The 24158-nt window shown below is 33.2% G+C and overlaps 1 protein-coding gene across 1 annotated transcript in view; it reads left to right on the plus strand.

Annotated features, from left to right (window-relative positions):
• LOC111714921 (copine-9) overlaps positions 1-24158 on the plus strand; it is a gene marked incomplete in the record, with an annotated part of 46834 nt that overhangs the window by 504 nt on the left and 22172 nt on the right. Inside the window, 5 exon segments of the mRNA XM_023490158.1 lie at positions 6895-6939; positions 10709-10769; positions 13459-13572; positions 17404-17520; positions 19154-19259. Of these exon segments, the coding sequence (XP_023345926.1) occupies positions 6895-6939; positions 10709-10769; positions 13459-13572; positions 17404-17520; positions 19154-19259 (443 nt within the window).

Genomic DNA, 24158 nt, shown 5'->3' on the forward strand with positions numbered 1-24158 from the left:
GTTTCAAATAATCTAATATCACACATCATAAACTAAATTAACTAAAACATATCTTTAAATCATCCGAAATATAAATTATCCGTCGATATCCGTCGATATCACTCGATATCCCTTGATTTCAATATTAAAGATTGCTTTGCCTATATAGGCTTAAAATTCCCAACCAAGCAGAAAATGATTTGCTTTGAAAGGAGATTTCGCGGATTTTTAACGGGGGGTGAATCAAGACTTTAGAACTGTTTGCAACCCGGACTATTTTTGGCCTGAATTGCTTTGTTTTAGCTGGATCTGCCAAATTAATTCCCGTCGCTGTGTGAACAGTTTATAAAAAACACAACGTGATACAACCCATTTCGAAATAATCTGTCATTCCTCTTAATAGTTAATGATATTCCGTTTGTTATACAAATGTTTTAAAAACAAATTGAAGCCAAATGACACAAAAAAATTTTTTTTTAAATGTTTACTCATATTTTAGAGGCTTAGGTAACATGTTTTTAGTCAATTAAATTTCTATACTTTTCATTATTTTTCTCATGAAAAAGTGCCTTGATTCCTGCTGTTTAGGCCTGTTTTTTAAATGTGTTCAACCCTAATGAACAGGTGTTCGGTAAAGTTCAAATTTTCAATCAATCCTTCTCATTGAAATATCTTTGAAGAGGAAAAATGACGTAATTTTAAGCAATTTCATATTTACATCAGATGCAGGGTTAGCCACAAAGAATGAGACTTTAGGAACGACTGTACGGAATTCATTTAGATCTTCTTACAACATTGATGCATGTTCTATTGTTTTTTTGCTAAATCATTTAGACTTGTAGACTATAAAGACCAAAGACAAAGTTTAGCCGTTTATATTTAGAGTTAAAGAATTCCAGGTCGTCATTAGAGTCTTATCTTTAGAGGGTAGCACTGTACTTCTGAAATTTTCTTCGGTAATATTGTGTAATAGGACCCATTCCGGCCATTTTCTCACTTTTTTTTTGATGAAATTCTTGACACACTTTTCAGAAATTCTAATTTCCGATGGAAAGAACGACGCGAAGAAAAAGTTTAAAGGTACGCTTGTGAATTGTTAATAGTTTTCTTCTAATGCTGTACAGGATACTGGGTACAGGATACTGGGTACAGGATACTGGGTACAGGATACTAGGTACAGGATACTGGGTACAGGATACTAGGTACGATTGTGAATTGTTAATAGTTTTCTTCTAATGCTGGGTCATTAAAGAAAATGTCTGATTTGTCCGTTATGGTCAATTTTGTGTGTATCATGTTCTGCTTTATATTTAGAATATTGCACAATATTACACAGTGGAACAATATTACACAGTGGAACAATATTACACAGTGGAACAAAAGAGAACCCAGCAAAGCGTAAAAAGTTTCACTTTAAAGGGACTGTCATTAAATTTGAAGTTAACCCTCTACTTAAAGAGGAACTAAAGCCCGACTCTAACTGTTCCCTTGAATTCTTAATAATGTGGTAGATAACGTTGTGTTTCTACATTGAAAAGTGTAATTTATTAAAGAGAAAATCTCTTTCGTTTTTAATCATACAAAGCTTTCATGGATACCGTAGTGAATAGAACATGCCACTATATGATGAAAAATTACATCAAAAATCCATAAATTATATTTGATGATGTGGTGAATAAGCTGGAGGATAAGCTCTAGTTTTTCTCTTGAATTTTCTAAGCATCATTATATATTTATCAAAACAATATTTTATATATTTGTTGTATTGTTATATTGTTCAATAAATATATTAGGGACTGTAAGCATAATTTTAAATGACCCGATTTACAATTTACTGCAGTAGAAAAGCCACAATTAAAAATAATCAGTTTTTAAAATTATAAACATTGATATCTAATTCATACTTGATCAGACAAAGCTTTTAAGAGTACCGTTGTTAATCTTTGTATGGAGGGTCGCTTAAAGCTACACTAACAGTCTAACAGTCCCTTTATAAGAGATCCATATTTCAAGTTTTAAAACAGAATTTACCCCGTCAAAAAAATAATTAAACAAAACATTTCTCCCAAATCTTTCAAAACTGAGCATAAACCAAAACTTAAAATCTAACCTATTGTTACCTATACACCTAACTCAAAACTAGCTCAACATCTTAGATATTAAAATTACTTATTTCTTCTGTTAGGCCTAAGCCTAAATTTTCTTTTGATTATTTGTTTATGTTTAAGAATTGAAAATATTTTGAAATATGTTTGATAAACGTTTCCTTTTGCTCCTGACATTTTAATATTTATTTTACGTAGAAACCTTTCATATAGGAACATAATACTTTGAAGCAATACATCAGTAATGTTGAATTTCAGTAATTTATTCAAAATACTTACTTCTATCTCTAAAATGTACCCCCATCTCTAATATTTACTCCCATCTCTAATATATATACTTTGGTTCTCATTTTGTCTGTTTGTTTGTGTGTTTGTTTGTTTGTTTGTATCCAATTAACGTCAAAACGGCTAAATCGATCGGGCCCAAATTTTGTGTGGAACTTCACATGTCCCCAGGGAAGGTTTATAGATGATCAAAATTTTCAAAATTTTGCCTCCAACAAAATTCGATCTATATTAAATTTTGAAAATCCACAAAATTTCTGATATTTACTCCCATCCCTAATACTTACTCCCATCCCTAATGCTTACTCCCATCCCCAATACTTACTCCCATCCCTAATACTTACTCCAATTCCTAATACTTACTCCCATTCCTAATACTTACTCCTATCTTTAATATTTACTCCCATTCCTAATATTTACTCCCATTCCTAATACTTACTCCCATTCCTAATACTTACTCCTATCTTTAATATTTACTCCAATCTCTTTTCTGTCGATTATTTCAGTGGATCATTAAAATATTTGCCTCGTGAAAAAAATCCGAGTAGATCAAAGCAGTTTTAAGCTTATCACTTGTTTATGTTTATTGGGACACCCTGTATTTTTCTATTCTTTTGTTTAAAGAAAATACAAAGATGGATATAAAGTTTTAAACTTTCTTTAAAGTTTAAAACTTGTAAATGTTGGATAATATTCTGCTAATATTTAACATTTCATACATTTCATTTTTCTTTTCCTAGTTTTTATGAACTTAAATCCTAAGGAAAATGTTATTGAATTGTGAGGATAAGAAACCTATTGTTTAAAATCTATGCTGTCCTTAAAGAGACTGTAGACGTAATTTACAGTTACCCTTCATGTAAAAAACTAACATGTCTGATTCACAATGGTATCATCCAGGAAGAATGAGATATTTCTCTTTTTACTCAGAAAATTGATTCTTTTAACTGTGCGGTTTCTAAAGTGTTTTGCGAATTATTTTTACTGAGACATTGTCAGAATTCTTGCCGTTTTAAGAAAATAAATGACGATATTTTTCTCTTTATTACTCAGATACAGGTTTAAAGGGATTCATTGTGAATGGAACATGTCACACTTTATTCAGATTTATTATTATTTTTTAGTTAGAAAATTTAAGTTTGTGACAAAGACTCAATTCCTTTGCATAATTAACATTCTTTAATCAGTCTGTTTTCTTGGAATTCTCTTCACAATTATGTATACTGTGCATAAACATCAAACTAATTAGAGAGTTTGGCTCATTCAGGATAAAGACTGAGTCTTATTTTGTATAATTGTTAAGATCTGAGGGGGGGGGGTTCAACTTTATCTTTTCGGGAAATTCCAGAGTAAACTAACGTACCAACTGACATTTTAGGTTTGTGTCATAATTCTGAAAGATAATACGGCCATTGTTATCTTTGAAAAGTAAAACTAATACCATTTCATACTATTTAGTTTAAATTGAATTTATACAAAAAAGTGACCGGTCGCTCTCAGGATAACTTCACCTGTTATGCAACTGTCTGATATGTTAATGCGAGACAATATGATTATTTTTGTTTTGTTGGATTAATTCTTATTTGGCAAACATCCAGACCTGTCTAAACCTGAAGAGAAGGATTCAACAAATTATTCTGTTCTCCAGGGTCTCCAGGATACAGAGATAACCATAAAGATCCAGACTTGTCTTAACCTGAAGAGAAGGGTTCAACATATTATTCTGTTCTCCAGCCTCTCCTGAATACAGGGTTTACCATAAAGATCCAGACTTGTCTAAACCTGAAGAGAAGGGTTCAACAAATTATGCTTTTTTCCAGGGTCTCCAGGATACAGGGTTTACCATAAAGATCCTGACTTGTCTAAACCTGAAGAGGAGGATTTAACAAATTATTCTGTTCTCCAGGGTCTCCAGGATACAGGGATAACCATAAAGATCCAGACTTATCTAAACCTGAAGAGAAGGATTTAAGAAACTATCCTGTTCTCCAGGCTCTCCCGGATACAGGGATAACCATAAAGATAAAGACTTGTATTAACCTGAAGAGAAGGATTCAACAAATTATTCTGTTCTCCAGGCTCTCCAGGATACAGGGTTTACCATAAAGATCCAGACTTGTATTAACCTGAAGAGAAGGGTTCAACATATTATGCTGTTTTCCAGATTCTCTAGGATACAGGGTTAGACTTGTCTAATCCTGAAGAGAAGGATTCAATATAAAACTCTGTTCTCCTAGTTCTCTAGGATACTAGGTTCACCATAAAGGATGTGACTTTAATGTCGATTTGAAGGTTCAATTTGGTGTTCGGTTTTTTTTCATGAATGGATTAGTGCATTTTTAGATGTTGTCAGATAATGTTGTTGCTTATGGTTGATTTGTACCCACAGACTACACAGACTGCTTATCTTCTTTCACAGGGTGGACTACGTAGGCCTAAGTTGACCCGGCACGACATGCTACGTTTTTACGATAGGTTTTTTGAGTGCCATCTCATGGTCACTTGTTGAACGTAATACCCATTCAGGGAATAAGTTTTACAACTTTTAAAGAAATACTTAGATTTTAAATATGAAACATAACATTTATGAATCCAGTCTTTTTTAAAGATTTTGTTCAAGGATCCTTAAATATCCCTGAATACAGATGTTTGCTGATTGGTCGTGTACAGTACTTGTACACAATAGAACATGCTGTGGAAAATATCGCTTATTTTAGCTGATAATCGATCTCTGTAACTCTCTTATATCTGTTTGTACCTCATATCTTTATCTATAGAAAGATCCTTGCACCAGTGCAGGACGAGGTTCGTTTCTTCTTAATTTAGTTTTGAACAACAAGCAATACAGTTCACTGACGTGACATTTTTTCTGTCCTTCAAGAATACCTTATTCATGCAATAAAACAAGATGCAGTTCAATGAATGTGAACAAACTCTCTCCCTCTTTCCTTAATACTGGAGTAAAAAATTGATTTTTATCAAATTTATTAATCACTATATCTTTGCAATTTGATGGTGTAAACATTAGAATTTAAATTTAGAATATAAGTCAAACAGAATTTATAGTTCGAAATATCCAAGATGTATGACAAAGGGTTGCAATGATATTGAGATTAGAAAATCAGAGTTTGAGGCAAGAACTTAGTTCTTTAAAAATAGGGGTATTTTCAGAAATCAAATTAAGAAAATAGTTTAAATATTGGTTACCTCTGACACCAAATCAATTCGCGATTTAAAAAAATTTAAATCGATTTCTGCCAGAATCGATTTGAGCATGGAATAAGGTTTCGAGTAATATATTGATGCGGGTTAGCAGGGCTATAATGAGGGGAATATATTGATTATAAAGTGCACTAACTGTTCTACTCTGATATCTACCAAGTGATATAATAAAATCTATTCATGGAATTCGGCAGATAGATAGTATCAGTAATGTATCAAAGACAGAAATAACATTCATGTTGAATACAAGAACTACATAATAACAATAAGAATAAGTTTATATTATTCTCTATAAAATATATGAATATTGAAAACTATGCTACTGGGAATATACTAGAAGTATGTATGTAGATTGTAGATATGTTGTTTATATACTTTTGTTATTAGACCCTATAAAAACTCTGGTCAGGTTACTATAGAAACCCTGATCAGGATATTATAGAAACCCTGATCATGACCCTATAGAAACCCTGGTCAGAACTATAGAAACTCTGATCAGGATGCAATAGAAACCCTGGTCAGGATGCTATAGAAACCCTGGTCAGGATGCTATAGAAACCCTAATCAGGATCCTATAGAAACCCTTATCATGACCCTATAGAAACCCGGATCATAATCCTATAGAAACCCTGATCAGATTCTATAGAAACCCTGATCATGATCCTATAGAAATCCTGATCATAATCCTATAGAAACCCTGATCATGAACCTATGGAAACCCTGATCATGAACCTATGGAAGCCCTGATCATGACTCTATAGAAATATAGAAACCCTGATCATGATCCTGTAGAAACTCTGGTCAGGATACTATAGAAACTCTGATCAGGATCCTATAGAAACCCTGGTTAGGATACTATAGAAACCCTGGTCAGGATACTATAGAATCTCTGATCAGGATCCTATAGAAACCCTGGTCAGGATGCTATAGAAACCCTGATCATGATCCTATAGAAACCGTGATCAGGATCCTGTAGAAACCCTGGTGAGGATCCTATAGAAACCCTGGTCAGGATACTATAGAAACTCTTATCAGGATTCAATAGAAACCCTGGTCAGGATGCTATAGAAACCCTGATCATGGTCCCATAGAAACCCTAACCATGTCCTATAGAAACCCTGATCAGGATCCTATAGAAACCCTGGTCAGGATACTATAGAAACCCTGGTCAGGATACTATAGAAACCCTGGTCTGGATACTGTATACAGTTATAGAAACCTTAATCAGGATCCTGTAGGAACTCTAACAACGATCATACAATATGCTGGGAGGTTTAGAAAATAATATTTTTATTTTCTTTAGACATTTATCAGGAGCAAACATTCCTATAGGGCTTCAAAAACTTAGGTGATATATCATGGTTTCGTGAATCTGTGTAGATTGTAAAGAATTTATTCCAAATGAGAAAGTTAACCGTATTTTAGAAACTGAACCAGATTTAGGAAACTTAACTAGATTTAGGAAACTGAACTAGAATTAGGAAATTGAACCAGATTTAGGAAACTGAACTAGATTTAGGAAACTGAACTAGATTTAGGAAACCGAACCATATTTAGGAAACTGAATCAAATTTAGTAAACTGAATCAAGTTTAGTAAACTGAACCAAGTGTAGGAAACTGAACAAGTTTAAGAAACTGAATCAAATTAAGAAAACTAAATCCGATTTAGTAAACTGAATCAAATCTAGGAGACTGAATCAAATTTAGGAAACTGAATCAGATTTAGGAAACTAAATGAGATTTGGTAAACTGAATCAGATTTAGTAAACTGAACCAAATTTAGGAAACTGAATCAAATTTAGGAAAACTGAACCAAATTTAGGAAACTGAATCAAATTTAGAAAACTGAACCAAATTTAGGAAACTGAATCAAATTTAGGAACTGAACCAAATTTAGGAATTTAGGAAAACTGAATTTGATTTAGGAAAGTAAATCAGATTTATCAAACTGAATCAGATTTAGTAAAACTGAATTTAATTTAGGAAACTGAACCAGATTTAGGAAACTGAACTAGATTTAGGAAACTGAACTAGATTTAGGAAACTGAACTAGATTTAGGAAACTGAACTAGATTTATGAAACCGAACCATATTTAGGAAACTGAATCAAATTTAGGAAACTGAACGAGATTTTGGAAACTGAACCAAATTTAGGAAACTGAACGAGATTTAGGAAACTGAACCATATTTAGGAAAATGAATCAGATTTAGGAAACTGAACTAGTTTTAGGAAACTGAAACAGATTTAGGAAACTGAATCAGATTTAGAAAACTGAATTAGATTTAGGGAAATGAACCAGATTTAGGAAATTGAACTAGATTTAGGAAAATGAACCAGGTCTAAGAAAATTTAGTAAACTGAATCAAGTTTAGTAAACTGAACCAAGTTTAGGAAAGTGAACAAGTTTAAGAAACTGAATCAAATTTAGAAAACTGAATCCGATTTAGTAAACTGAATCAAATCTAGGAGACTGAATCAAATTTAGGAAACTGAATCAGATTTAGGAAACTAAATGAGATTTAGTAAACTGAATCAAATTTAGGAAAATGAACCAGATTTAGAAATTTAGGAAAACTGAATTTGATTTAGGAAAGTAAATCAGATTTAGTAAACTGAATCAGATTTAGTAAAACTGAATTTAATTTAGGAAACTGAACCAAAACTAAGTTTAAGTCCTGTGAACGTCTTTTTCTGTCTTGTATTGAAAACACGCAATGTATTGAGTTCATTTAGTACTATTGTGCTAGTGTTTTTGTACGCAACTATTGTACTGTCATGATGTACCGCTGCACAACATTCGTCATGTTTATCTTGTGCAAGGTTATAATGCAAGGAAAGTTAATTGCAGTTGCGTATACTCTGTGTACACATTGAAACCAGTTCAGTTCTCTCTGGGCGGAATTTGCAAACAAGAATAGATGCATTAGTGTTCGTTTAGTATCAGAGGAGCATTAAATTTTTATAATTCACATAATAGTTTCCTATGACCAGAATATTTCATTGATTTTTTATGTGAAAGATGGATCCCGTATCAGGCTTCGACATCCGTCTTGTGTTTACATTACCGCTCAGAGACAGTGCACTGCAGTACAAAAGATGCGTACACCTCTGAAATAACTTTCCTTGCATTATAACCATGATCCTGTTTATTTAATAATTTTATTCACAAACCATATTTTACAAGGATAACCAGTAAAAAAGTCGTTTTTCTTAAATCTTTAAATTAGAAAATTAGTTGAGGATATTATAATTTGTAACTTATTCTAAACATATTCAAAGATACAGGGTAACCTACAAAAAATGAGACTGCTAAGACGATATGAAGCTCTTTAACTTTGACGATTCCAAGATTAAATTAAATATATGAATATATAAGAAAACGGACAGTAAACAGTTGCAAGGAGTCATGAAATATCTAGTTTTTATCTAAATAAAATAAAGAAGGGAAATCTTAAAGAATTTCAAGTGACCCTCAATCTAAACAGGTGACATAACCGATTAACAACAGTTTCCTTTAAACCCTTCTCTGAGAAATAACAATGAAGATATCGTCGTTTCTTCAGATGTAAAACAAGAAGATAGCAATCTTTTCTGGTCTGACAAAGGTTGCCTAGGTACTATAGGGAATCCGAAAACTGACTCTTTAAATTATGGATCCCTTGAAATTACGTTGTTGTTCCCTTTAATATCTTCAGCTTTTTTAGTTTTTAAAACACTTTTTTTTAGATATGGAAAATATACACGACACATGCATGCCATGAGTTTAAAATCATTTATTTTAAAAAATGGAAAAATGACAATTTATAGACATTTTTTTCTCAATTTATAATTCATTCCATTAGTTGATTAACTCAAAAATAAAGTATAACAAACATCAAATATAAAAAATTTAGAAAAAAAAATTATATTTTAAAGATTTGAAACAAAAGACACATAAACTAACCATATTATTTCTTCCATTTCAATTTTTTAAATTTGTGAATTCAACTTGCTTGAAACCTTTCCTAATATTATTTTTCAAAAAAAGTTTTCAACTCTTTGTAATTAATCTTTTGAATAATTAATCAAAAAAACAAAAAGTTTTGAAAGTTTTTTTTAAAAAATGAAGATTATTACCATACCACTTTTTATCAATAGAAATTAAGCCATAAAAATGTGTCTTATTTCTTAACTGGGTCCTGAAAAGGACTGTAAATGTATTTTCATCAGAGCCACGCTCGATTTACAACGATACCCTTTCTACCCGTATTTGATAAATGAAGTGGAAGAAAGCTTGAAAAGTGTTTTGACAACTTACTCCAATATTTCTGATAAACTTGGAGAGCTCATGATTGTTTAATCAGATTAAACTTTAGATCAGATGAGAGACAATTGAAATCATATCTACAGTACATTTCAGTACAGTACAGTACAGTACAGTACAGTACAGTACAGTACAGTACAGTACAGTACTGTACTGTACTGTTTAATGAAAAGTGCATAAAAACAGTTTATTTAAGACAAGATATACTATCAATTATTTATTAAATAAAACAAGATATTTATATATATACATATATGTTGACTATATAGTCGGTCAAACTGCTGGACCGAATGGGCTTTAATTTGTTGTGGACACTCATGGATGGCCAGTGAGTGTTTTTGCAACCCTATCTTTGCAACCTTGTATTTTCAAACTATTAATTATGTCAGATCAAATTATCTAAGTTTGAAATATCAAAGGTTCAAACTGTCAGGTTGCAAAAATATAATTTGTGGCAAAATCGAAATTCCTTTGTGCCCTGAAAAGCTACGACCGTAAAATTTAATTTACATACAGGGTTATGCACAAAGGTTGAGACGTTAATAGAGACGACTGTACGGAATATATACTGTCTGTTTCCTTATATTTATTATTCCCTGCAACTGTAAACTTGCTTCTCTTTTTTTTCAAATCATTTAATAAGCCTTTATCACTCTCAGAAGACTTGATTTAACCTCGGGATATCGTCATATCTTCAGAGTTAAAGGTCGTCTTTACAGGGTTTAAAGGGTATCGCTGAGAATAACTTTTACCAATTAACATTACGTTAACATATATTTTTTAATCTGTTTTTTAACTTCGAACATTTTCAGGAAACTTCGTCATTTGGATAGATTTTCCCATTCTGATCCTATGTGTGTTCTCTATAGAAAGGTAAACAAACAAATGTAAACAAACAAATTAACAACCAAACAAACTCACAAACATCAAGAGCTCATCAAAACATACAAAAGAAAAGGGTTTTGTTTTCATTTTTAAAAATGTTACTTCATGTCTTCTTACATAGTGTACGTCGTTTGGGAATAAAAAATGTTCATGGCTTAAAATTCTTAAAGCTATTCACTCATCAGGGGTTTTCAGATCCTCTATAGGGGTTTTCAGATCCTGTTTAGGGGTTTTCAGATCCTATATACTGGTTTTCAGATCCTCTATAGAGTTTTCAGATCCTCTAATGGGGTTTTCAGATCCTCTATAGGGGTTTTCAGATCCTCTATAGGGGTATTCAGATCCTCTATAGGGGTTTCCAGATCCTCTATGGGGGTTTCCAGATCCTCTATAGGGGTATTCAGATCCTCTATAGGGGTTTTAAGATCCTCAATAGGGTATTCATATCATCCAAAGGGGTTTTCAGATCCTCTATAGGGTTTTCAGATCCTCTATAGGGTTTTCAGATCCTCTAATGGGGTTTTCAGATCCTCTATAGGGGTTTTCAGATCCTCTATAGGGGTTTTCAGATCCTCTATAGGGGTTTTCAGATCCTCTATAGGGGTTTTCAGATCCTCTATGGGGTTTTCAGATTATCCAAAGGGGTTTTCAGATCCTCTATAGGGTTATTCAGATCCTCTATAGGGTTTTCAGATCCTCTATAGAGTTTTCAGATCCTATATAGGGTTTTCAGATCCTATATAGGGGTTTTCAGATCCAATATATAGGAGTTAGCTCAAGCCTTAAATGCTTTCAATCGTAACCTAACTTAAAAATAAAATAAAAATACAGACAGCAACTTAAACTCTGTAAACTAAACAAAAAACATGGCAACAAACATCTAAAATATAAAAATACGTACAGTTAACATACAAAAACTGAACCAAATAGATAGATAGATAGATAGATAGATAGAAAGATAGATAGATGATAGATAGATAAATAGATAGATAAAATTGGGAGGGTAAAATTAAGTGAGGTTGAGGTGTGTGGGTTAAAAGGAAAATGTTATGAAAAGTTTATAATCTAGTTCTACAATCTATCTAAATATATATAAATGTCTAAAGTATCAATTTTGAAACGTGTTTGTATAGCAGAGCGGCACTCAGGGAAGAAGTTTAGTACATATTTCAAAATATTTACCTATTCAAATTGAAAGGAATAGAAAAAGGATTATACACATGAATGTAGTAAACCCCTACTCCATAACAAGTTCTCGAATCTATCTATCCAGGTACAATCCGTCCGATATCAAACTCAACCAGGACTGAATCCCAGGTTCTTAGTGCCACAGAGGGACACAAGCGTAGCTATCAAAATCCTGTCACTAATACAGTGTTCAACCAGGACTGAATCCCAGGTTCTTAATGCCACACAGGGACGCAAGCTATCAAAATCCAGCCACTAATACAGTGTTCAACCAGGACTGAATCCCAGGCTCTAAATGCACACAAGTGTGTAGCTATCAAACAAGCTATATATAACGAACTCAAATGATAGGGATGATCCAATGTTCTAAATGTCACACAGGGACACAATCCACACGGCTACAATCCCGTGACTAATCAACACCACTTCATGGGGCGCGATCTCGTTAGCTATCTGTATCAATACAGACACTAACCATCAATTGATCAATGTCTCAAACAGGACACAATCCAAACGGCTAAAATCCTGTGACTAATCAACACCACTACACAGGGCGTAATCTTGTTAGCTATCGATGTCAATACAGACACTAGCAATCAATTGATCAGTGTTAACTAGGATACGATCCACACGCCTGTAATCCCGTGACTAATCAACGACACTATACAGGCGCGATCTCGTTAGCTATCGATGTCAATACAGACACTAGCACTTAACAGATCAATTTCAATACTCAAGGTATGATCTCCACTCGTATTTTTCAACGAGAACCAAATCACTTCTAATACTGTAATCAAAGCAGAGTCTCAATCAACAAACTTTAATTAATATCTTATGTCACAAAGTTAACAGGAATTGACGTAGTTACAATTCCTACGATGTTATCTATATAACATGTTTAAGGCCATCATATTATGTATTTATCGCAGAGTTAAAGTTTAATGTGTGTATTTTTAAAATTAGAGAGAACAGATACAACGCAGTTAAGCTATCTCCGTACATGTTTTATAGCGTAACTTAAGTATGTCGCATGATTTAAGCTAATCATGTTAAGTTTTCAATTGAAATGTAGTTTCAATGAATAATGGCATTATGTCTAAGTTTACAACATTAAATCATTAATAATGTACAACGTACTGCAAATTTTACAGAATATCATGTTTCCACGATTTTGCTATATGAATACAACCAATTTAAAAGTGTTAAATAGTGGTTTTCCCAACTTTTGGAAAAATTTAGTGAAATTGCGTTTTTAGAGGAAAAAATAATAATTAAAAAAGTGAAAAATGATTATCATATGATAAGATCAACACATTAAGTACCCAATTCTCAGAGTTGATATCAGTTCTGAAGGTTCAGAAAAATCAGATCAACCATGTTAACCAACATGATGTCGAGCTTCCAGCAGAGCTGGGCGAAATTAACCGAGAAAGGGGACACTGTAGCTAGGAATCTGTTCTATGAATAAACTAATAGTTCTCCGTCCTAGTGTGGTATCCGAGGTACCTGGAGCGAGGTAGGACGAACTGAAGTGATCAAGAACTGCGGAGATCCACAGTGGACCACGTCCTTCACTCTTCAGTACAATTTTCATGAAAAACAGGTGAGAGCAATAAAAAATTATTTAAAGCTAATTTGAACGAGAATAAACCCTATTTCGCAGTGCATAAAGGAATTGAGTCTTTGCCACAAAATCAAATCTTTCAAGTTCCTGTATCTTGACTACCGAATGGGGAACACCTTAGATTATTTAATCTAACAGAATTCATAGCTTGAAATATCTAAGGTCTACGAACAGGGATTAGAAAATCAGAGTTTGTAGCGAAGACTTATTTCCTTTCAAAATCTTTTTTTTACTTTTTATTTCTTCAATCAATACCCTTCCCTCTCCCTAACACCTTCCCCCCCTTCTCTTGAATCTCAAGATCTAGCCCTAATCCCCGTTCCCATGAATATTTTGGTTAAAACCGTGGTTGAGATCTCAGCCTGAAGTGAGGACGGAGAAAGATCATTAAACTTTATTGAGCAATCAAGTTTTACCCGGAGGAGATGAGATTCAGGTTTACCATACTTTCATCCAGATATTCATCCTTTATTCTTCATACTCCATTCTTCATCCTTTATCCTTTATATTTTATATCATCCATCCTTCATCCTTTAATATCTATCCTTTATCTTTTAGATCCTCCATCCTTCATCCTTTAATATCTAACCTTTATCTTTTAGATCCTCCATCCTTCATCCTTTAATATCTATCCTTTATTTTTTAGATCCTCAATCCTATATCCTTTATTCTCCATATTCCATTCTTCATCCTTTATCCTTTATCTTTTAGATCCTCCATCCTTCATCCTTTAATATCTATCCTTTATTTTTTACATCCTCAATCCTATATCCTTTATTCTCCATACTCCATTCTTCATCCTTTATCCTTTATCTTGTAAATCCTCCATCCTTCATCCTTTAATATCTATCCTTTATTTGTTAGATCCTCCATCCTTCATTCTTTAATATCTATCCTTTATCTTTTATATCCTCCATCCTATATCCTTTATTCTCCATTCTAAATTCTTCATCCTTTATCTTTCATTTATCATCCTCCATTTTCCATTCTACATTTTACATCCTTTATCCTTTATTTTCAATCCTTCGTCCTTCATCGTTTATCCTTTATTCTCCATCCTTTATCCTTTATTCACCATACTTTATCCTTTATTCTCTATTCTCCATCCTTTATCCTTTATCCTTTATCCTTTATTCTCCATCCTTTATCCTTTATCCTTTATCCTTTATCCTTTATACTTTATTCTTTATTCTTTATTCTCCATCCTTTATCCTTTATCCTTTATCATTTATCCTTTATCCTTTATCCTTTATCCTTTATCATTAATCCTTTATTATCCATTCTTTATCCTTTCACCTCCATCTTTCCTCATTTGATCTCCATCCTTTATCCTTTACCCTTTATCCTTTATCCATTATTCTTTATCCTTTACCCTTTATCCATTATCCTTTATTCTTTATCCTTTACCCTTTATCCATTATCCTTTATTTTTTATCCTTTATCCTTTATCCTTTATTCTTTATCCTTTACCCTTTATCCATCATCCTTTATTCTTTATCCTTTACCCCTTATCCATTATCCTTTATCCATTATCCTTTATCTTTTATCCATTATCCTTTATCCTTTATCCTTTATTCTTTATCCTTTACCCTTTATCCATTATCCTTTATCCATTATCCTTTATCTTTTATCCATTATCCTTTATTCTTTATCCTTTATCCTTTATCCTTTATTCTTTATCCTTTACCCTTTATCCATTATCCTTTATCCATTATTCTTTATTCTTTATCCTTTATCATTTATCCTTTATCCTTTATTCTTTATCCTTTATCATTTATCCTTTATCATTTATCCTTTATCCTTTATCCTTTATACTTAATCCTTTATCCTTTATTCTTTGTTCTTTATCCTTTACCCTTTAACCTTTATCAATTATCCTTTATTCTTTATCCTTTACCCTTTATCCATTATCCGTTATCCATTATCCTTTATCTTTTATCCATTATCCTTTATTCTTTATCCTTTATCCTTTATCCTTTATTATCTATTTTTCACTCTTCTCCTCCATTCCTCCTTCATCAATTTCATTTTCCACTTTTTAAATCTTTTATCCCTGAACTTTCTGCTGTTTTTATCTCCTCCTGTTTTTTTCTATTCTATTCCATAATAAAACCTCTATTAATCTCATGAATATCTCTTTTTAATACCTGTTCAGCTGTTCACACTCGTTTTATTCAACATTATTATCTCTCCAATGTCTGCTTTTACCCCCTTAAACCCCATTATATTTGTCTTGAAACTTTCTTACTTAGGAACTTAGGAAGAGGAGGGGAGGGGGGGTTCAATATCTTATCAGAGACAAGGTTATAATGCAAGGAAAGTTATTTAAAAAGTGTACGCATCTTTTGTACTGCAGTGTACTGTCTCTGGGCGCTAATGTAAACACAAGACGGATGTCAAAACCTAACATGGGATCCATCTTTCACATAAAAAATCAATGAAATATTCTGGTCATAGGAAACTATTATGTGAATTATCAAAATTATCAAAATTTAATGCTTTTAACCCCCTCGGATACTAAACGAACACTGATGTACCCATTCTTAATTACAAATTCCGCCCAGAGAGAACTGGTTAGAATATGTACGCAGAGTATACACAACTTTCCTTGCATTATAACCTTGATCAGAGATTTATGTGACACAGGGGTATAAGATGCAGAAGGATTCAAGATTCAAACCACATTACACAACAGGACGACGCTAAATAATTTATTGACGTTTGAAGATTGCTTAGAGATAAAAATATGATAACTCGTTCATATAGATCTTGACTGCTATCAAAATTTTTAATAATGGATCGACTCTGAAGTGTTGCAAGAGTTCGGTGTGAGAGATATAAGGGATGGAAGAGGGAAAAATAGAGGAGGAAGGAGGAGGAGGGGATGGAGGAGAGGAAAGGGGGTAAAGGATGTAAAGGAAGGGGGGGTATGTTATTCTGTTCTGAAGCCCTGCAAGAAGAATGAATTTCTTATCAAAAAGAATAAATAAACAATGAAACAATGCATCCATTCTCAAATTTATTTTGTAAACGAACAATCAAAGTAGCGGGTCATAAATTTAGCATTTTAGGTTTCTAATTTTCTCTCTAACCTTTAATTCCTCTTTTTTATTATTACTGTCTTCCCCAACTGAATTTTGTTCTCAAACACCCTGTTTTTCCACCAGATAAACCCCGCTCCTGCCCCCCCCCCCCCCCTTGCCTCGCTAAATATGAAAACAAAATATGTTCCCAAGTCTCCCCCAGAGCCCTGTTAGAAAAACAGCCTAATGTACTTCCTTTCTTGTAAAAATACATTCATGGATTGATGCTTTTCTCAGGCTTTTTTCTATTTTCTGATTCCAGGCTTGAATTTCAGTCTTTGCCTGCACAAACTCTGATTTATAAATCGTATATATCTTTTCAATACAATGTCGCAGACCTTGGATATTTCAAAATATGAATTTACACCATTTGGTTGCAAAGATATAGGGTTTAGAAAATTTGAGTTTGTGGCATAGACTCAATTTATTTGAAAGATGACCCATGTAAGAACAATATTAGAGTTTGTTTGTCTAAATTTAAGCATGCTTTAAACGCCTAAAATGTAAATTACCAAGCAGGGATATATGTTGCAATTGTAACCATACATTACCGACATTAATCGACCGCCAGCTTTCAATTAAAAAGACTCGTTTTAAGGGTACTGCTGTCACTTAATAAATGGAGATTTAAGCGAAATCACGTTTACAGTTTCTTTAATGTTAAGTAAATTAATAAAAATAGACTTTTATATTCCTGCCATTTCTGTTCTAATATTTAGTTTTTCAGGATTTGAGGTTTGCTGTTTATGATATAGACAGTGAATCCGGTTTCCTGGAAGATCATGAGAACCTGGGAACTGCAGAATGTGCTCTAGCTCAGATACTCTCAGCTGACCGGCTCAAGGTATACCATTAGCTACTCTCAGCTGACCGGGTCAAAGTATACCACTAGATACTCTCAGCTGACCGGCTCAAGGTATAATACTAGATACTCTGAGCTGACCGGCTTAAGGTATACCACTAGATACTCTCAGCTGACCGACTCAAGGTATACCACTAGATACTCTCCGCTGACCGACTCAAGGTATACCACTAGATACTCTCAGCTGACCGGCTCACGGTATACCACTAGATACTTTCAGCTGACCGACTCAAGGTATACCACTAGATACTCTCCGCTGATCGGCTCAAAGTATACCACTAGATAATCTCAGCTGACTGGCTCAAGGTATACCACTAGATACTCTCCGCTGACCGGCTCAAGGTATACCACTAGATAATCTCAGCTGACTGGCTCAAGGTATACCACTAGATACTTTCAGCTGACCGGCTCAAGGTATACCACTAGATAATCTCAGCTGACTGGCTCAAGGTATACCACTAGATACTCTACGCTGACCGGCTTAAGGTATACCACTAGATAATCTCAGCTGACCGGCTCAAGGTATACCACTAGATACTCTCCGCTGACCGGCTCAAGGTATACCACTAGATACTTTCAGCTGACCGGCTCAAGGTATACCACTAGATATCTCAGCTGACTGGCTCAAGGTATACCACTAGATACTCTCAGCTTACCGGCTCAAGGTATACCACTAGATAATCTCAGCTGACTGGCTCAAGGTATACCACTAGATACTCTCCGCTGACCGGCTCAAGGTATACCACTAGATAATCTCAGCTGACAGACTCAAGGTATACAACTAGATACTCTCCGCTGACCGGCTCAAGGTATACCACTAGATACTTTTAGCTGACCGGCTCAAGGTATACAACTAGATACTCTCCGCTGACCGACTCAAGGTATATTACTAGATACTCTCCACTGACCGGCTCAAGGTACTCCTAGATACACAAAGAAGAAATATAATCTCGCTACTCCGTGACCATGCAGAAACTTTTTTTCATTTATTGCTGGTTTCCATGTTTCACAGGTGTTGGTCCGTAAGGGACAATTTTCTAAATTTTAGGGAAAAGTGAAAAAATGTGATATTTTAAAAACAATATTTGATATTTTTTCACAAACAAACTTTGTTCAGAGATGTGTAATAAATTAGGAAATATTAACCTTTGCTTTGTTGAAAGTTGAAAAAGCATGATCGATTGAATAAAAACGTTGCCATGTTTATGAGATTGAGCTGAATCTTTCCTTTGTTTAGATTGAGCTGAATCTATCTCCTGTTTAGATTGAGTTGAACCTATCTCCTGTTTAGATTGAGCTGAATTTATCTCCTGTTTAGATTGAGTTGAACCTATCTCCTGTTTAGATTGAGTTGAACCTATTTCCTGTTTAGATTGAGATAAACCTATTTCCTGTTTAGATTGAACTGAACCTATCTCCTATTTAGATTGAGTTGAACCTATCTTCTGTTTAGATTGAGTTGAACCTATCTCCTGTTTAGATTGAGTTGAACCTATCTCCTGTTTAGATTGAGTTGAACCTATCTCCTGTTTAGATTGAGTTGAACCTATCTCCTTTTTAGATTGAGTTGAACCTATCTCCTGTTTAGATTGAACTGAACCTATCTCCTGTTTAGATTGAACTGAATCTATCTCCCTACCGAACCCACCCAGGTGACTGTGGTGTGCTAACCGTAATAGCTGCTGAGCTCTCAGATGGAACTAGAGACAGAGTAACTCTAGGTAAGGTTTTAATGTGTAAAGTAATCTCTGTTTGCTTGGATGCATGTCCGACCATAACTCATGAAAACCTTGACCGATTTGCTTCAAATTTTGATTGGAGAACTCAGCAGCTTGGTTTAATAATTCTAAGCTGAATAGGTTAACTTTTATAGCTAAAGTTTACTTTCTAAGCAAAGCTGGGTTACCAAGCTAGTAATTATGTAAAACTCTAAATTTCTATTTTTGAAGAGAAAAACCTGATTACTCCCTTCAAACACAAATTTTCTAATTTTTATATTTTTGCAACCTAATACTAAGACTTTTGATATGTTTTAAACTAAAAGTTCTGCCAGATATTATTTGCAATGTTTCCCCTCTGACATAAAAATAAATTGGATTTTTGCAAAAATATTGTTGAGTGAGATGTTTGAAAACATTTTTAAAAACATATTTTTAAAATAAGATACACATGTATCAAAATATTTGAAAGGATTCATATGTAAGTTGGGGGAAAGGGGGGACAAACTTGTCCTTACCTATCTACAGAAACTATTCCGTATTTATCTACAGAAACTATTCCTTATTTATCTACAGAAACTATTCCGTATTTATCTACAGAAACTATTCCTTATTTATCTACAGAAACTATTCCGTATTTATCTACAGAAACTATTCCGTATTTATCTACAGAAAATATTCCGTATTTATCTACAGAAACTATTCCGTATTTATCTACAGAAACTTTTCCTTATTTATTTACAGAAACTATTCCGTATTTATCTACAGAAACTTTTCCTTATTTATCTACAGAAACTATTCCGTATTTATCTACGGAAACTATTCCGTATTTATCTACAGAAAATATTCCGTATTTATATACAGAAACTATTCCGTATTTATCTACAGAAACTATTCCATATTTATCTACAGAAACTATTCCGTATTTATCTACAGAAACAATTCCGTATTTATCTACAGAAACTATTCCGTATTTATCTACAGAAACTTTTCCTTATTTATCTACAGAAACTATTCCGTATTTATCTACAGAAACTGTTCCTTATTTATCTACATAAGCTTTTCCACATTTATCTAAAGAAACTTTTCCTTATTTATCTACAGAAACTTTCCTTATTTATCTGCAGAAACTTTTTCTTATTTGTCTACAGAAACTTTTCCTTATTTATCTACAGAAACTTTTCCTTATTTATCTACAGAAGTTTTTCTTTTTTTATCTACAGTAACCTTTCCTTTTTATCTACAGAAACTTTTCCTTATTTATCTACAGAAACTTTTCCTTATTTATCTACAGAAACTTTTCCTTATTTATCTACAGAAACTTTTCCTTATTTATCTACAGAAACTATTCCGTATTTATCTACAGAAACTTTTCCTTATTTATCTACAGAAACTTTTCCTTATTTATCTACAGAAACTTTTCCTTATGTATCTACAGAAACTTTTCTTTATTTATCTACAGAAGCTTTTCCTCATTTATGTACAGAAGCTTTTCCTAATTTATCTACAGAAACTTTTCCTTAAAGAAGACTGAACAACTATGTTTAAGAGGAGAAATTGGGATCGAAAGTCATAGCTTTCTGGAATATTGACAGAACCATTAAATCCACGTGTACTATAATACAGTATATAGTATGATCCCTGGATCCGTTACAATCTCTTCTTTTTATAAAGTTTATGCTGAAGTGAACTCGGGAATGTAAAGTAAACCTTATGCTGAAATTAACTCGGGAATGCATGACAGGTTTTCAGAGAATTTAGAGAAAATAAATAGTTTTAAGTATTGTTTTTCTATAAAAAAAATTTCCAGGGCCCAAAAGGTTATACAGCAAAAAAGTGTAAAGTGCAAGTATGGAAACAGTACAACAAAATGGCGGTTAAACACTATTTTCGACTTAATTCCACTCTATACTTTTATATTCTCTTTGTATTTAGAGTTAGAATCTATAGTTTCAATATAATTTGTCAAAGTAAACTCTGGTTTTAGTTCTTTAAAGCAAAACTAATTACAACCTTCGTTATATAAAGGAAGATCAATTTTAAGACTGTTTTACAGAACACTTTTTAAATAACAGTGAAAATATAACATTTCTTCTGCGTATTAAAAATGAATTTAGAATAAAAATTTTTTTATCAACATTTAAAAATTTTCTTTCAAATATTTGTTTTTGCCGTTATTGATATTTTTTGTAATGGATGTTTTTTATAAATATTGTTTACGAGGTGTTGTTCAATAATAACTAATATTTCCTTATTCTCCCCCCTTCTAATTATTCTCTCCCCCTCTCCTTTTTCTCTCCCCTCCGACTCAATCTCAAACCTTCCCCATTTTCTCATCGTTCCTCCACCTCCCTCTGTATCCCAATTTTCTCATCGTTCCTCTCCCTCCCTCTTTATCCTCATTTTCAAACCTCCTCCTCTCATTCCCCTCCCCCTTCCCCTTGTTTTTATACTGTGAAGCATTAAGGCTAAAAGTATAGGTTTTAGAATCTTTTATTTCTCCCGTTGAGCTTATAATGGATCCTCACAGAGAAAACAGGTAGGGACAGGAGGAGGAGGAGGGACAGCAAGGAGGGGAGGAGGAGAAGGGACAAAAAAAGAGGGGAGGAGGAGAAGTGACAAAAAGGAGGGGAGGAGGAGAAGGGACAAAAAGGAGGGGAGGAGGAGAAGGGTGAGCAAGGAGGGTAGGAGAAGGATGAGGGGATAGGGGGGGGAGGGAGAAAAGGAAAGATGTCTAAAGTGTAAAGAAGGGTGCAAATAAATAAACAGAGTAAAGGGTGAGTGAGTAATGAGGGGGTAGCAGGGGGAAGGAGGGAAATTAGGGTGAGGGATAATAGGTAGGAGAAGGGAGGAGGGAGGATTAAAAATAGAGGATTTGTTGGGGGGGGGGGAGGGGTAGTTTATGGATAGAGAGAGAAAAGCAGTTTTACTTTAGGATTTATTTTAGTTAATTTATACTTCAATAAATAGCAAAATGTTGACAAGTTTTTCAAACTTTGTAAATTTATTCTTTTCAACCCGTCAGAACTTTTTCAATATTATGTTTCTTCTCAATGGTCAATCCAGATGAAAGAGAAGATAAAAGAAAGCACAGACTCTGGGGAAAAATGTGATTGATTGTTGATTCTATAAACTATGATTGAATGTTGATTGTATAAATTGCAACATTTCTTTTAAAGTCAAATGCTTTTAAGAAGTCCAAAGACGAATGTATGTAATATATGTATATTGTATATTGTATATTTTATATTGCATATTGTATAAAGGAATTGAGTCTTTGCCACAAACTCTTATTTTCTTATCCCGTAATCTTTGGAACTCAATGTCGTAGACCTTAGATATTTTAAACAATGAATTCCGTTAGATCAAATAATCTAAGTATGAACTATTAAATGTTTACACTATCAGGTTTAAAAGATATAGGGATTAGAAAATTTGAGTTTGTGGCAAAAACTCAATTCCTTTCTTTATAAAGATTTTTAAAAATTGAGAATTGTAAAATTAAATTTTTTATTGTTTTTTTCCTTTAAATAATATACAACTTCTTCTTCAATGCCTTTAGAAAGTCTTAAATCAAAAATCAAGATGTTCAGAAAAATACTCTGAACTACGCTTTTCACTTCTCGGTACAGCTTCTAGGCTCTGAGATCAGCTTGAAAACTTATGCATCAAGTTTTAAGACCGGGTCGCATTTTGAATGAGAGATCAAGATATGAATGAACATACTCTGTTACATCCAGGATGCACTTCGATGTCCCTTTAAACTAAGCTTTAGGTGCGTACTGCAGTGATCTGCAGTTCTCTGACCGGATAAATAGTGGGTTTTAGTGGAGTCTGATTCAGTTGGTTTTACGTGCATAGTTTGGTTTACTGTGAGAGACTGCTGACTCTGCGTGTTTTCTACAATCCTTAGATGGGATCTGTATTCCCTGTCAGCACTCAGCCCTCCATTTGGAACTGAGAGATTTAGTAAAAAATAAATTTTACTAAAAACTAAGTAAAGTTTTTAATAAAATGAAACCTGAAATTAAAAACCTAAAATATCCCTATGCAGAATATACAGTCAACGCCCCTCATTAAACTAATTTGATATTGCTGCAGTAGAACGAGTAAAAATAAAATAATGTTATGTGCTTTTCCCTCTTTAGAATATTAATCTTTTTTGCAAAGAAATTGAACACTTATTTCAAACTATAATTTCCTTATACGTATAGCTTTGCATCTTAATGGTGTTAACCATTGATATTAAGACTATCTGATCTAACAGAATTTAGAGTTTCAAATATTTAGAATGAAAGTATACACAGTGAATCCCAGATATATGAATACATGGCAAGAGTTTTTTTTTATAATGTCGTATTACATATTTAAGATCAAATTGAATTAAAAATAAAAAGAAGTTTCTTAAGAATTATCAAAAAACTTAAGACGGTCTATGCATTCACATATCTGGATCAGACTCTAGTATATAGGATCAGACTCCAGTAAATTTTTTTCGCGAAATTTCGTTTTAATCTGCTTTGCGAAAAAATGCGGAAATTTCGCTTAAAACAAACGCGAAACTTTCGTATATAAAAATCTCTTCATTAAGATTTTCTTTCCAATATTTATTTAAGTAAAGAAAGAGAAATTATTAATTATGATATTATAAACTTCTAATGCTGAGCTCACAGAGCAGAGAATTCCACAAGATTTTTTTGTGCAATTAATTGTTGCAGCTACAACACTTTTTCGCGGAATTTTTTTTTTCGCGAACATTTTTTCGCATGATTTTTAAACTGTGAACTACCCAAACGTCTATGCTTGAAATGTCAAAAGTGTACAATATCAGGTTGCAAAGATATAGGGATTAGAAAATTTTAGTTTGTGGCAAAAACTCAATTCCTTTGAGGTTACAATCTC

This window comes from Eurytemora carolleeae, unplaced genomic scaffold (assembly GCF_000591075.1).
Source record: "Eurytemora carolleeae unplaced genomic scaffold, Eaff_2.0 scaffold120, whole genome shotgun sequence".
Taxonomy (NCBI): Eukaryota; Metazoa; Arthropoda; class Copepoda; order Calanoida; family Temoridae; genus Eurytemora; species Eurytemora carolleeae.